The following is a 13,674-nucleotide window of genomic DNA, read 5'->3' on the forward strand; positions in this document are numbered from 1 at the left end:
GTCAGAACAGTGACAGAAAACAAAGGCGAAAATTCAAAAATATTCCAATAACGTAGATAAACAACAATAAACAATTTATAGAGCTTAGCCTAGGGACGCAGAACAGAAATAAGAATGAAGAAGGTTTTTAGTACAGTAATAATTATTAGATTCTATCCTTAGAGAAAATAGAAGGTGGAAAGAAAAAAGGATAGAAGATCAATAAAGAGAGTCAGTTGAAGAAGGAGAGGTGAGTCAGTTATAAATCAAGATAAATTCTTTTTTGAAATGCAATGCATTACTTATTTGTCTTATTCTAGCTGGAAGGGAGTTCCAAAGACAGAACTAAGTAACGAAGAAATGTCGTTCAGGAATTAGCATAATTTATGTTTAACCATTGTCCTCGTAGAATGAAGAAATTGAAGCCTTCGATATAGGTAATAAGGCTCCTTCGGGTAGATTATCTTATGTAAGGTAATAAGTGTTCTAACTTTTAAAAGGTTGTCAAAAGAAATGTCTAGCAACTTTTCAGAATAACAGGAAACGTGATCAAGTCTATTCAGCCCGTAAATGTATCTAGCAATATTATTAGGCAACATTAAGCTTCTTTTTACTCACAGCGCCACAGTTAGAAAAAATCTCACAGCCGTAGAGGAGCGTAGGTATTAAGTACGCTTTGCATAAAAGTAGTCGAATATGTAGCGGAGTGAAATATTGTGGCAACCACAGTGTGCCGAGCATACCCGTACACTTTTCCTTTGGTACTAAAGCTATGGTCTTTCCAGGTCAATGTTTTGTTAAAAACTATGCCAAGATTTCTTGCCGTCTCAACATAGTTTTTCTATAACAGAATTTCAAACATAATATTGTCTAAGCCATTTGTAGCTAGCGGCTTTCTGCGGATGACAATACAATTCGACTTTCTAGGATTTAGACATAAACCGTTCATAGAAGCCCATACACCTATTTGACTAAAGTCATGATTCATGAACTCATACAATCGACAGGACAGCATATATACAATTGAACATCGTCAGCATATTGTGGACGTCACAATACTTAAGGACACGAGGCAGGTCATTAATGTACAATACAAGTAACAAAGGACCAAGGATTGACCCTTGGGGTACACCTCACGAAACGTCTAATAAGTTTGACTTTCTACTATCTACACTTACTGCCTGCTTTACAACTAATTTTTATACAAGTATATTAAAAATGTTAATTGATATTTGCGAAAAAAATATTAAAGAAATGTTAAATTTTATATTCATACGACTTATTGTTAACCAATCTGGATTGGCGTCTGCCTTAAAATATTTGGTCCCCGGCCGACCTATCGGCAACGGCCAGAATTTGGACATTGGTACGGCTCTATTCTTCATCCGACTCTTGGGACGACGATATTCTCCAGCCGAATCTTGGGATGGAAAGATTTTTGTCCAATTCTGATATTGGACAGTTTTGCTTAAAATTTTGAAAAGCACGCTCTCTGATCACCGCTATTGAATGAACAGCCAAGATATTGTTCGCACGCCTGTCGTTATTTGGCTTAGGGCTGTTACACTTGGAAACTCTTCGGGGAGTTTTTTAGCAAAACAACACAAGTTTAACTATGAGAAACTGTTAATCTTATTACCATATTCATATATTTAATAAAGTTGGGTAAATGCGCTTGTTATTGTTGTAGCGATAAAGAGACTCCTCGAATGTTTTGAGGAGTGTCGTCGATGTTATTATTATTATTATTGTTTATTTTTATACAGTCTTGTAGACCTAAATTATTTGTATATCTATGAGATCATTATCTAAAAGGTAGTGCTTTACACTAATTATACAGTAGTTTCTTAAATTTATTGATGTTTTGGCATTGTTTTATTTAAATTGGAAGATCATTATATTCTCTCAGTCCTTCGTAGTATATATTTTTCTTGTCGAACTCCGATCGTACTGCTGGCAGGCGAAAGTTGTTTCTGTTTCTTGTTTGGTAATCGTGAACCTCGTTGTTGTATATCAGTCGGTCGTTTAGATATTTCGGTTGAAGGTGGTTGTTGTTGTTGTTGTTGTAGCAGTGTTACACTGAAGTGACAGCCCTTGGTCGGGAAAAATCCCAAGTCGCTCCGGTACATAGAACCGGCTGCCTTGGGAAGCGATGTTGATTGGTCCTTTACGGGATATGGATCCGGTACGTTCCGGTAACAAGCACTATTAAGGTATAAGCCAGATCATCTCAAGCACGGTTTAATATGACCGCATTGAACCTTCTAAACCAATACGGCCACACCTCTAGATGAGAAACTTAGGGTCGCCAGTCCCTCGGCAGCGGTAAAATTTTACATTGGTGTACAACGCTCTGAGAATAAACATAAATAAGAGTTGGTAAATGGATCCTCCTAGATGCCAAAACTAAATTTGTTATCCTCCGGAGGCTTCTTTTTGCACTAAAAAGCCCCTAACCCGCGGGAGGTGGTGTTAACGTGCTTACATGGTGCTATAGTCTTATATGTATGTGATATATGTACACTCCACACAGATGTGCATAAATAATATACGTAACCCTGACCCGGCCAAAAGCATTCATCACATACAAACTCACCTTAATACGCGGATCCAAATCATTGCACTCTGCCGCTGCAGCCATTTTAACCGTTTTATTTGTTGTTATATTAACTTGCACTTTCCACTTTCAATGCTTTTACAAATGGTAAAGTATACGTATACTTTGAAAACCAAATAAACACAAGTAGTGAAAATTTTGTGAATAATAAAATATATCAAACGAAGGCCAGGAGCTGCAAGGCATAGCAAAAGCTACTAATTTATTGAGTACTACGAATATTTAAGCAGGCAATGTGATATGTATGTACGAGGGCACAACAGAATCCAACTTCATCAGTGATTTGTCGTTTTCAAGTGTCGGAGTTTTCTTGTTAGATCAGGTTGGAATTTTCACTTTTGTGCACAATCGATATTTCACACCAAGCGAATTATTTAACTAAATGTCCAGTTTATATCACTCGATAACAGATATCCCAGAACTGGTCCTGCTCTGTAGCTGCTCGTGGACCAGTGCGCTGGCAAAATTGCTGTGCTCCACCGAGCTATCGCTATTAACGTGGGTACTTATATAATTTTCTTTTTTTGCGAATCTGTGTTTCTTCGCAATCCACTCTCACAATTTTGTATAAAATTAATAAATATTATTTTTGCACTTCTTCAAACTCCAAACGCAATTTCGCTTTAAACAACTGAACACTCCGTTTTCAACACGAAACACATTTTAAATTTATCTTGAACCATTTGCCAGCGGTTGTGCTATGGAAAAATTTACTTTTACAATAATTTGCTTATTTAAATATGCTTCGAATCATTGTTGATAATGCTTTGAATAGCGACAACGACAAAGACAATCAGACATCCCCAACGAAACACGACACAGAAAAAATTGCAACTACCCTGCTCGCTCCAACGAACGTTGTAATATGGAGGAATTGCTACTGACACCCTGAATGTCATGATAAAACGGATAAAAAGATAGAGATACTAATTTTACCGATATACCTACACGGTTGCAATACAAAAATCGCTGGATTAAAAGGACGAATTAATGGTGACTTATAACCATAAAGCCTTCCGCGATTTACAACCAGATTGACTGAATTTTTGTATGTGTGCGTGTCGGGTATTTGACGCTTGCCCCGCGACTATCAAATAAAAAGCCATCAATCAACATTTGCATTGAGAAACCATAGCGTTCGGACGTGAATATGTCGTCATCGGATGATGACTTTTTGTTCTTGCAACTACAGCAGTTTTATTAAATAATAAAAAAATTAATAAAAATTTTATTAAATAATAATAAAAGCTTTACATTCCATAAAGCTGGTAAACATTGATAATTTTCAATAAATTTTAATATGAATTGCTGTTCTTCCGCGCACTTGTTCATTTTGAATGTCGACACAAACTAAATACAACACTGAGTTTTGTCAATCACACCCCGCGACTATCAAATAAGCTAGCGTCAAACGAAACAATCAAAAATTTTTGATTTTCATCAACGTGTAGCCGACAACAAATACGTGTGTCACGAAGCCACCCGACTGCACTAACACACACAAAATTCAGTCAATCTGGTTGTAAATCGCGGAAGGCTTATAAAGCCAGAACCAGATAAAACAGCTGATCGAACCTACTTTAAGCCGGAGTCATTGGTGCCGTATGTCGTATCGCTGTATCCGTATCCCTAACGTAATCAGCTGTTTATCGTTACGACGGTAAACCAAAACCCAATTGGTTGGCTACGATTCGGTTACGACCTTAGCGGCACCAATAATCGATTGCATTGATTCTCATAAGATTGGTCGAATCAGCTGTTATAAGGTTACCGATACGGTTACCGATAAAGCACCAATGTCTCCAGCTTTATGGAAATCAATGGAATCGATTAATGGTGCCATACCATAACGCTAAGGCCATAACCATACCATAGCCAACCAATTGGTTTTTGGTTTCTCACCATATCCATAACCTAAAAATATTTGAGTTGGTGAATTTAATAACTTTTTGTATATTTTATTCACTGTTTTGGATACGTTATCACCAAGAGCCTTATTTTCTGAGGAATATGTTTTTAATTGTTTGCGTTTTCTTCATTTTTATGAAATTTTGACGATTTTTAGGTTAAGGCACCATTAATCGATGACATTGGAGATGGTTATGGATATGAGTATGGTTACGACTATGGCGTTAGGGTTAAGGAAGTTTAATTTGCACTAAAGGGCAAATGAACAGTGACTTATCCATAACCAGATAAAACAGCTGATCGAACCAACCTTATGGAAATCAATGTAATCGATTAATGGTGCCATACCATAACGCTAAAGCCATAACCATATCATAGCTAACCAATTGTTTTTTGGTTTTTCGCCATATCCATAACCTAAAAATATTTGAGTTGGTGAATTTAATAACTTTTTGTATATTTTATTAATTGTTTTGGATACTTTATGACTAAGAGACTAATTTTTTGTGGAATATGTTTGTAATTTTTGCGTTTTCTTCATTTTTATGAAATTTTCACGATTTTTAGGTTAAGGCACCATTATTCATGGTTATGGATATGGGCATGGTTACGACTATGGCGTTAGGGTTAAGGAAGTTTAATTAGCCCTTTACTTGGTCCTCCCATCTGTAATATCATAACTTGTGTGCTTTTTTTCAAATTTATTTGTAGTTTTATTTAATTAATTCTCTTTCCAAAAATAACATTTGCATAAGGTGCTTACACGGCGTGGATAAATGCGAGACAATTAAAAATGTCCCTCTCAGAAAACATTAGACATCAATTTTTATGATTTCCAGCGAGTTACTCGGCACTCGCAGCAGACTGGTGGCTCTTATTTATATATCCTCTTTGGTCACGGGGCAACCGTCAACCACCCGACACACACCCATACGAAAATTCAGTCAATCTCGTTGTTGGTCGCCGGAGCCTAGAAGGCTAAATAAATCGAACGGTTTTAGGAAAAAAATCGATTAGAAAAGATCGATTAAGAATCGTATCGAAATCGAGCTCTTTTCGAATCTTTTTTATCAAGTGGATCTGAGAAAACAGATTGAGCAAAATGTAATTATAAGAGTTTACAACTTCCAAAAATAAATATATCTTCTTTTAGGGATAAAAAAACACAACAAAGAAGATGGATGACAAAATTGCCCCAATACTGGAAAATGGTGGAACTATTGAAAGACAAGCCAGATATTGGACAAGGGTCACAGCGACGCGGATGGGCTGAGCTTGATGCATTTTGGTTTAAATTAGCGGAAGAATGTAATCTTCTGGGTCCCCCATTAAGAAAACCTGAAATGTGGAAAAGGGTATTTATTCATTTTAATTTATATTGCACAAATTATAAAATACTTATCAACATATAGACATGGTACGATTATAAACTAGTTCTGAAGCGAAAATATGATAAATGCAAAAGGACAAATACAATGTACTACTTAACGAACTTACAAAAAGAAGCGATCAAAATTTGTGATTTTGAGAAGGCAACTAAAGCCAAATACCGGGAAGATTTAGATCATGATGTCTACATTTTAGAACGAGCTGACCCACCATCAACTAACGAAAAAAACAGCGTGGATGTTGAGATCTTACCTGAAAGTGCATGTGTTAAGGAGGAGTACTTATTATACGACGGTGATTATGATAACGTCTCACCCGCGATAATGAAGGCTCAGCAGCTAAGCAACAGTGGTCAACATGCGTCCAAGGAGTTTCAATACGAAAACCATCCAGAAAAGCAGCGCCGATTCTCTTTGCATTTGCAAGAACGTGATGATCTGATTTCAACGCCATCAACGCATAATATTGAGCAAGATGGAAAAGACGAAGAAAATAAAATTAAACAGTTACAACAGCAAATTCATGTACAAAAAAATGTGTGTAAAGAAACGCAACAATTTCAAATGAATACAAGTGATACATTACATGATATATCGCTAACATTGAATAGTATAAGAGGAAGCTTAGAAGCAATTGAAGATTTGGGGTTGCGAAGACTAAACGAATATTCACGACATAATCGAAAAATAGAAGAATTGCTGCAGCAACTATCGGATCGGGAAATTAGTATGAAAAACGGAAGGAAATAAATGTTCTTACATCTGCCAGTTCGTACACCAACAACCATAAGCAGAGAACAGCCCAGATAATTATGAAACACAAAAATTATTAATTCCAACTGGGATCGAAAACCAAACCCAATTTAACTCATATAAAAGTATAATTGAGGCCTATTTTATTCTTAACAACAAACGTAGCCCTTAATAGTTTACTTTTGTAATAAGATTGAGGGCAAGGCGAACTGAACCCAATACGCCGTGCAAAAGAATTTCAATTCAAAAGAAAATTCGCATTGATTTCGATTAACTGTCATCTTGCTGTGCTAAATCGGTGCTTGGAAATTATCAAGAAGCAGTGAGCTGATGGGATAACAGCAGATTCGTACTTTAAAAATATATTTTTATATTAATTAGATCATGTAACATTCTTACTCGGTTCTCTACCCTAAAAAATATAAACAACTACATGGTTCACTTTATCTGTTACATTTTTCAATATCGGTAATACATCAGTACTTGTTAAAGGGTGTGTCCAAAGAAATTGAAAGGAATTGAAATAATTTTAATTTCTTTGTCTTTGCCACACGCAAATTGCTCTACATTCTAAATCAATTGCTTTACAACCAGCTGATTTTTATTATTTAATAGCTACACAGCTGTCAGCGCAACGGTGCAAAAGTTAAAAAATTAAATGCGCCCTCCAGTGACTTAAAAACTGTATCATTTTATACCTTTTAACAGTTTTGAAACTTACTGAGTGAGCAGTTTGATCAAAGAAATTAAAATTAAAAAAAAAAATAATTTCAATTTCTTTGGCAAAGAAAAATAATTTATACTAACAAAAATGAATAAAAGGCTGATTAAAAATGTACTGGTCTGCGCGACGGTGGCAGCTTCTGCATACTACACGGGAAAATACATTGAACGCCAACAACACCAACCAGGGGCGGATTAAAGATTTACGAGGCCCGGGACAAAAATGAATGTGGGGTCCACTTAAGGGGAGCAAGATATAATCATTTTTTTTTTAAATAAATAAAAGCTGTTATAATTATTTTTATAATTTATTCTCGCAAATATTTTTTCTTTGGTGCTTATATATTAAAAACTATAAATTATACAATTAAAAATATTTTTTTCTTGATTTTGTTCTGGCAAAGTCACTTATCAAATCATCAAAATGAATCGATCGAAGTAAACCAACTTCAATGCTTAACCTCATCAATGCGGACAACCGTTCATCCAATATAGTTGATCGAAACATATCTTTTATTCTTTTTAAAACCGAGAATGACCTTTCAGATTCGCAGTTTGCTATTGGAATCGTAACCAAAATCCTGTAAGCTATGTATATATTCGGGAATACTTCGATCATGTTCATATTTACAATCCAATTAAGAACTTGCAAAGGGCACATAATTTGTTCTGTTTCGTTATATAATTATTCTGTTCTATTATTACAATGAGTATATGTCATGATATACTTAATATAGTCCGAACTCCGAACGTGCTTGCTTATATTATCTTATTCCCAGCGTGTGCGTGTATTCTTTTCCATATTACTAATGTATATAAATTTTGAGGTGCAAAATTAAGGCAAGTTGCACACGAGGCTAAGCGTCATAGACGCTGCAGACGAATTGATGCCGAACACATGTATTTGAATGGAGAGCTGCACCCCAGGGGGTTAGGGGGTCAGAATATTCCCGCGGTAGGTATGGGGCTGTGTAGCGCAACCTTTCAGGTCACCAGCGCAATATATAGCTTCTCCAAACCCAATTGTCAACCTCACCTATCCGCGGCGAATCCTGTTCCACTAACAGACGAGGCTCTGGCGACCCCAAGCTCCTCATGGAACTTCGGGGTGGGGAGGGAGGGATGGCCTAAAGGTTAAATGTGGCCACATAAATCGTTCCCGAGATGGTCGGGCCTGCACCTTAATGGTGCTGTGGTACCGGAACTGTATCCGGCAAAGGACCATTATATCGATAATACTCCCCAAAGCCTTCGGGAGCAACCTTATCGCTACAACAACAATAACAATGGAGAGCTGCATGAAAGCGACAAAGCATGGAATTTTCGTGTAGCTAAGCGTACAGCCAATTGTCAACCTCACCTATTCGCGGCGAATCCTGTTTCACTAACAGACGAGGCTCTGGCGACCCCAAGCTCCTCATGGAACTTGGGGGTGGGGAGGGAGGGGATGGCCTGAAGGTTTAATGTGACCACATAAATCGTTCCCGAGATGGTCGGGCTAGCACCTTAATGGTGCTGTGGTACCGGATCTGTATCCGGCAAAGGACCATTACATCGATAATACTCCCCAAAGCCTTCGGGGAGCAACCTTATCGCTACAACAACAATAACAATGGAGAGCTGCATACGAGGCGTCAGCTGCATGAAAGCGACAAAGCATGGAATTTTCGTGTAGCTAAGCGTACAGCAATGTTGGTCGCTGAACGTACGTACGCTTGTAAAAAAGCAAGAACAAGATGTTTGTTTACATTTTTTGCATGGCGGAACGATACAAGGTGGCAGCATGGAACAGCTGATTATAAACTTTTTTTATTTGATTTGATACATCAACTTCCGGCGCAGTACGATTTTGACATTTGTTCATTGAATTTACAAAAACAAAGTACATGGAATTTTTATTTATGTTTGTAGGTATGTCACCATGCTGCCACCTTGTATCGTTCCGCCATGATTTTTTGTATGCAAATTTGAGTAATTAGTTAAAAAATGTTACTTTAGTTAATAAAAATGCGTGAAAGGTATATTAACAAAGCGAAAAAGAGTATTAAACACCACAACAGCTTTATTAGAGATTAGGTGTATTTTTTTCAAGCGAGCTTGAAGAAAACGCTTCAACTAGCTAAACCAAAGAGGATAAATACAATAAAAGCCGTCACTCGTTATTTTGTGGCGAGTATCTCGCTGGAAAATGAAAAAAATTGATGCCGAATGTTTTCTGAGAGGGACATTTTTAATTGTCTCGCGTTTATCCATGCCGTGTAGGCACATTGTGCAACTGTGATTTTTGGAAAGAGAATTAAATAAGTTAATTAAATACAGCCGAAAAATAAACACAAATACCCCACGAAAATTTATAGAAGGCATTTAAAAACATCTCGCCCAAAAAAAAAGTAGCGACTACCTCTCAGTATACATCGAGTAAATGCCAAAAAAATAACGAGTGATGGCTCTTATTCTATTTAACCTCTTTGGCTAAACAGTTTCATTATGCCAAAACCATAGTAGTTCACAATAGTGCCCTATTTTTGAATATGCAACACTATACAACACTATCAATCAGGTCGACAATTACCTAAGCGGTTTCAACTGAAAGCGCTTAGCCAACTCAACTCGATTACTTTTTATTGTTGCTTTCCATGCAATTCGGTAAGCTAGCTAGTGTTTTAATTGTACTAGTTACAAAGAGTATATATTTGTCAAGAGGCGTCACTCGATAATTTTGTTGTTGCCAAAGCAAATTACTCGATGTTTTCTCAAGGTAGTCGTTGGTTTTTTTTATCAGATGTATTTATAAAAACGCCTTCTATATATTTTCGTGGGGTATTTGTGTTTATTTTATTGATTGTATTAAATTAATTAATTAATTCTCTTTCCAAAAATCGTAATTATGCAAAGTCACTTTACCGCATAACTATATAGGATTCAATTAAAAAAAACTAAACAAAACTTCCTTGAGAATCACATTCGACATGACAGGGTTGCTTTGGCAACAACAAAGTATCGAGTGACGCCTCTTTCTTTGCCTCTTGACAAATATATACTCTTTGCTAGTTAGCAACGAAATACAGCTATTGTTGAAGCGTTTAAAAGGCTAAAAAGTGTTGGAAACTAGAAATCACCCCTTTCTCTAGTCCACGGTGGTTTAAAATTGCCTTTCATAATTTACAAAGGCACGGGGATGCAAACAACGTTTAATACATATTTTCCTTTGGTTTCGGGGACGGATATAGCTGAAGAAATTTAATTTTTTATTTTTTCCAATAATTGTTTGCTTTTTATAGCGACGCTCGAAAGTGGCTTCGTGTACAGATCTTGAGGCGTAGAGAAATTGTAGCTATATGAAATATCTTGTACGCGTCTATGACGCGTAGCCTCGTTTGCACCTTGCCTTAATCTATATCAATACTGATTTTCCCTTGACATATATCAAAAAAACTCGGAATCTGGATCAGTGTTCATTGGAACTAAGCTATTCTCAATTACCGATTTTTTACCTGCAATGATGCAATCACTGATAGTGAAAATCACTTATCACTCACAAATCACAACAGGGTAGGGTATTTGTGTTTATCACTTTCCGTCTTTCAGTGAGTTTTACAGCTCCGGCTCACGCTCAATTCTCACGGGAATGCTTTGGATCATTGAGAGACTTGAGAAGCAGATGTCGTGAAATTTTCGCACATGTGAAATGTGATAGGCAGATGTCGCCGCTGTTTTTCAATTAACTCATACGACGAAAGGATAAGCAGCGACATCTATTTTTGAAAAAGTAGTAATTAACAAATTATCTGACTCGCAAATTGAACCAGACTTCTAACTGGATTTATCTGGTTCAAATCGTTGTTGTTGCATTTACATGCAAAATTATTTATCTGGCCAGGATTTTGCCACCGGATGATAGCTACTATTTCATTGGCATAGTTTACCATTCCCATTTCATTGGCATAGTGTACAAGTAGGTACACTATGTTCATTGGGTTTGATCGTGTTTTCGATATAGAAGGATCTATTTTACGATGCATTCAAATCTGGAGAAGAGAACAGTTTAAAATGTAATTGAAATAGAATTTTCCAAGAAAAGTGAACTTTTTAATTTATATAAACATTATTTAGGGGAAATAGATCGAAAGGGATTAAGACAGGAAGGGCACAATGGTCAAAAATGCTGGAGTTAGCCAAATTAAAGCCAGACATTGGGCAGGGGTTACCACTACGCTCAACGGATGAAATTAATGAATTTTGGGAGCACTTAGCAATGGAATGTAATCTGTTGGGACCGCCTTTCAGAGACGCATTAGAGTGGAGAAAGGTATTTATTTACTGTATCCACAAAATATCTAATCAAGCTAATCAAAAAAACAGGTATGGAGTTTGTGGAAGAACTATGTGAAGCGCAAATTAATAAGATGCAAAAACGATCCAACTAGACGTCCGTTGACACGCTTAGAAGAACAAGTGATAAGTATGATTAAATTTCCTGGTGTTGACGTATCTGCTATCACTGATCCGAAAGCCACTAACAAAAAAACCACCACAAGAAAACTACCATCAGCCAAAGCAAACGTAGGCATAGATATTGAGATTTTACCTGAAAGTGAAAACAACGCTGACAACGAAAAATTCGTATACGATAGTGACCGTAATGAAGCATCCACTGAAGTTGGCTCTCAGCTTCGGAACAACCCAAATGCAAATTCAGACACTGATTACGAATCCGCCAATACTCCCCAAAAGTTTCACCAAGTGTGTTTTCCGTCACATCCTCCATCAACACCTTTGCATTATAATGAAGTTGATGAAGAAGAAAAAGAGGACAGTGAATTAAAATTATTACAGCAACAAAGGGATTTACAAAAAAAAACTTATAAAGAGACCAAAAAATTTCAAATGAGTACAAGTACTGTATTACAAGATATATCGCTGACGATAAATAACTTAAGAGGAAGTATGCAAAGAGTAGAAGATGTAAGTTTGCGATGCCTGAAAGAAGAAATTCGTCTTAATCGCAAAACTGAGGACCTTCTACAGAAACTTGTACAGCGTAATTTTTTTTAATAGAAAATATAAAAAGTAAAGTTTATCAATTATTAATTATCTTTTGATTTTCTTTTTGCTGCAGCATATCTAAAAACAACGGCCGTGTTTATCTTTAAAATTAAAATAGCAGGCAATTCGCTTATAATAGTGCCATAACTAAAACAAAAAATTAAAAAAAAAAACATTTTTTAGATAGGAAGATGGTTTATCTAACTCGGTGACACTGCGTCGCAGTTGCTCTACGCAACTTGTGATACCAAAGCATTCTCAAACATATGCGGAATATCCGCGTAAATACGAAAAAATATATTTCATATAATGATAGATATTGTGCATAAAATTCTTTGTGATCCGTTTAAAATTGAGCGTTTGACCACTTGCCCAGCATGTGGTAATACAATTATGTGTACCATTGAATTAAATGAGCGATTTAAAAATACACGTCCATGATCTATACGTATACAATAGAGATAAGAAATTATAATCCCTCAGCTTCGACGTTAGGCTGATGAGAATTGTGTGATGAAGTCGTATTATCACATTAGGCTAAAATAAAACTAACAAATTCGTAAAATCAAATTTACAACTACAAATGCCTTCGAAGGTAACTTTAGAACTTGGGATAGGTTAGGTTGAACTGGCCTGGCTGGTCCATGAGGACCTCACATAGACTGATTGAGTCCGTAGTGTTACCAGAAGTTTGTTTTAACGACCAAACTGAAGAACCCTATCAAAAAGCAGGACCTATGTTATAAAATACCTCCGTCCTCTTGGCAAATACTAGAAGCGTCCTAGGACTTAAGCCACTTGCTGCTTCTAGCTCTGACAGCTGTATCACTCCTAATAGCTAGAGTCTTAGCCTGGCAAGCGCGGGGCACGAGCACAGAACGTGCTCAATCGTTTCCTCCTCCAGCCCGCACTTCCTACATCTGCTATCACTGACAAAGCCTAATTTAAAGGCATGTGACGCCAGAAGGCAGTGTCCAGTCAGAATACCCGTCATGAGTCTACAGTCCTCTCTTTTTAATGATAGATAGAAGCAACTTTGTTAGTCTAAGGTTGTAAGACCTACACATAATCTTGGACACTCTACAGCCCCGCGCTTGAACCCACGCCTTTCCCACTTGGTCGATCATGTGCACCTCTCGCCTTCGCTTAATCTCGCCCAGTCTAATTGGGACGTCTACGGAACAAGCTTCAAGGGATGCGCCCTTTTTAGCTAGTTCATCCGCTTTTTCATTCCCATCTGTTCCCATATGCCCTGAGACC

The 13,674-nt window shown here is 36.9% G+C and overlaps 3 protein-coding genes and 1 long non-coding RNA gene across 7 annotated transcripts in view; 2 read left to right on the plus strand and 2 right to left on the minus strand.

Moving 5' to 3' along the window:
• pcs (parcas) overlaps positions 1 to 3,449 on the minus strand; it is an 80,505-nt gene extending 77,056 nt beyond the window's left edge. Inside the window, exon 1 of the mRNA XM_067770614.1 lies at positions 2,576 to 3,449. Coding sequence (XP_067626715.1) covers positions 2,576 to 2,620 — 45 coding nt within the window. The 5' untranslated portion in view covers positions 2,621 to 3,449. The remainder of the gene's footprint in view (positions 1 to 2,575) is intronic.
• A 2,075-nt stretch (positions 3,450 to 5,524) lies between these two features.
• On the plus strand, positions 5,525 to 7,091 carry LOC137243218 (uncharacterized). Its single transcript, XM_067770640.1, has 3 exons — positions 5,525 to 5,608; positions 5,658 to 5,859; positions 5,917 to 7,091. Coding segments are annotated over exons 1-3 (930 nt in total). The 5' UTR covers positions 5,525 to 5,606; the 3' UTR covers positions 6,643 to 7,091.
• Positions 5,849 to 7,169, minus strand: LOC137243219 (uncharacterized). The gene is made up of 3 exons (XR_010950473.1): positions 7,045 to 7,169; positions 6,209 to 6,330; positions 5,849 to 6,145 (listed from the first exon to the last, which is right to left on the minus strand). It is a non-coding gene; the product is annotated as an uncharacterized lncRNA (long non-coding RNA).
• Positions 7,170 to 11,002: 3,833 nt separating this feature from the next.
• Positions 11,003 to 12,984, plus strand: LOC137243215 (uncharacterized). Of its 4 annotated transcripts, none has more exons than XM_067770638.1 (4): positions 11,005 to 11,303; positions 11,338 to 11,420; positions 11,482 to 11,677; positions 11,731 to 12,984. In XM_067770638.1, coding segments are annotated over exons 2-4 (891 nt in total). In that variant the 5' UTR covers positions 11,005 to 11,303; positions 11,338 to 11,418; the 3' UTR covers positions 12,424 to 12,984. The 4 variants fall into 4 exon arrangements, with proteins under 4 accessions (XP_067626737.1, XP_067626738.1, XP_067626739.1 ...); XM_067770639.1 differs by having other exon boundaries at positions 11,182 to 11,303; positions 11,491 to 11,677; XM_067770636.1 differs by having other exon boundaries at positions 11,003 to 11,420.
• The last annotated feature ends 690 nt before the right edge of the window (positions 12,985 to 13,674 follow it).

Source organism: Eurosta solidaginis, chromosome 3, assembly GCF_040869045.1.
Source record: "Eurosta solidaginis isolate ZX-2024a chromosome 3, ASM4086904v1, whole genome shotgun sequence".
Classification (NCBI taxonomy): domain Eukaryota; kingdom Metazoa; phylum Arthropoda; class Insecta; order Diptera; family Tephritidae; genus Eurosta; species Eurosta solidaginis.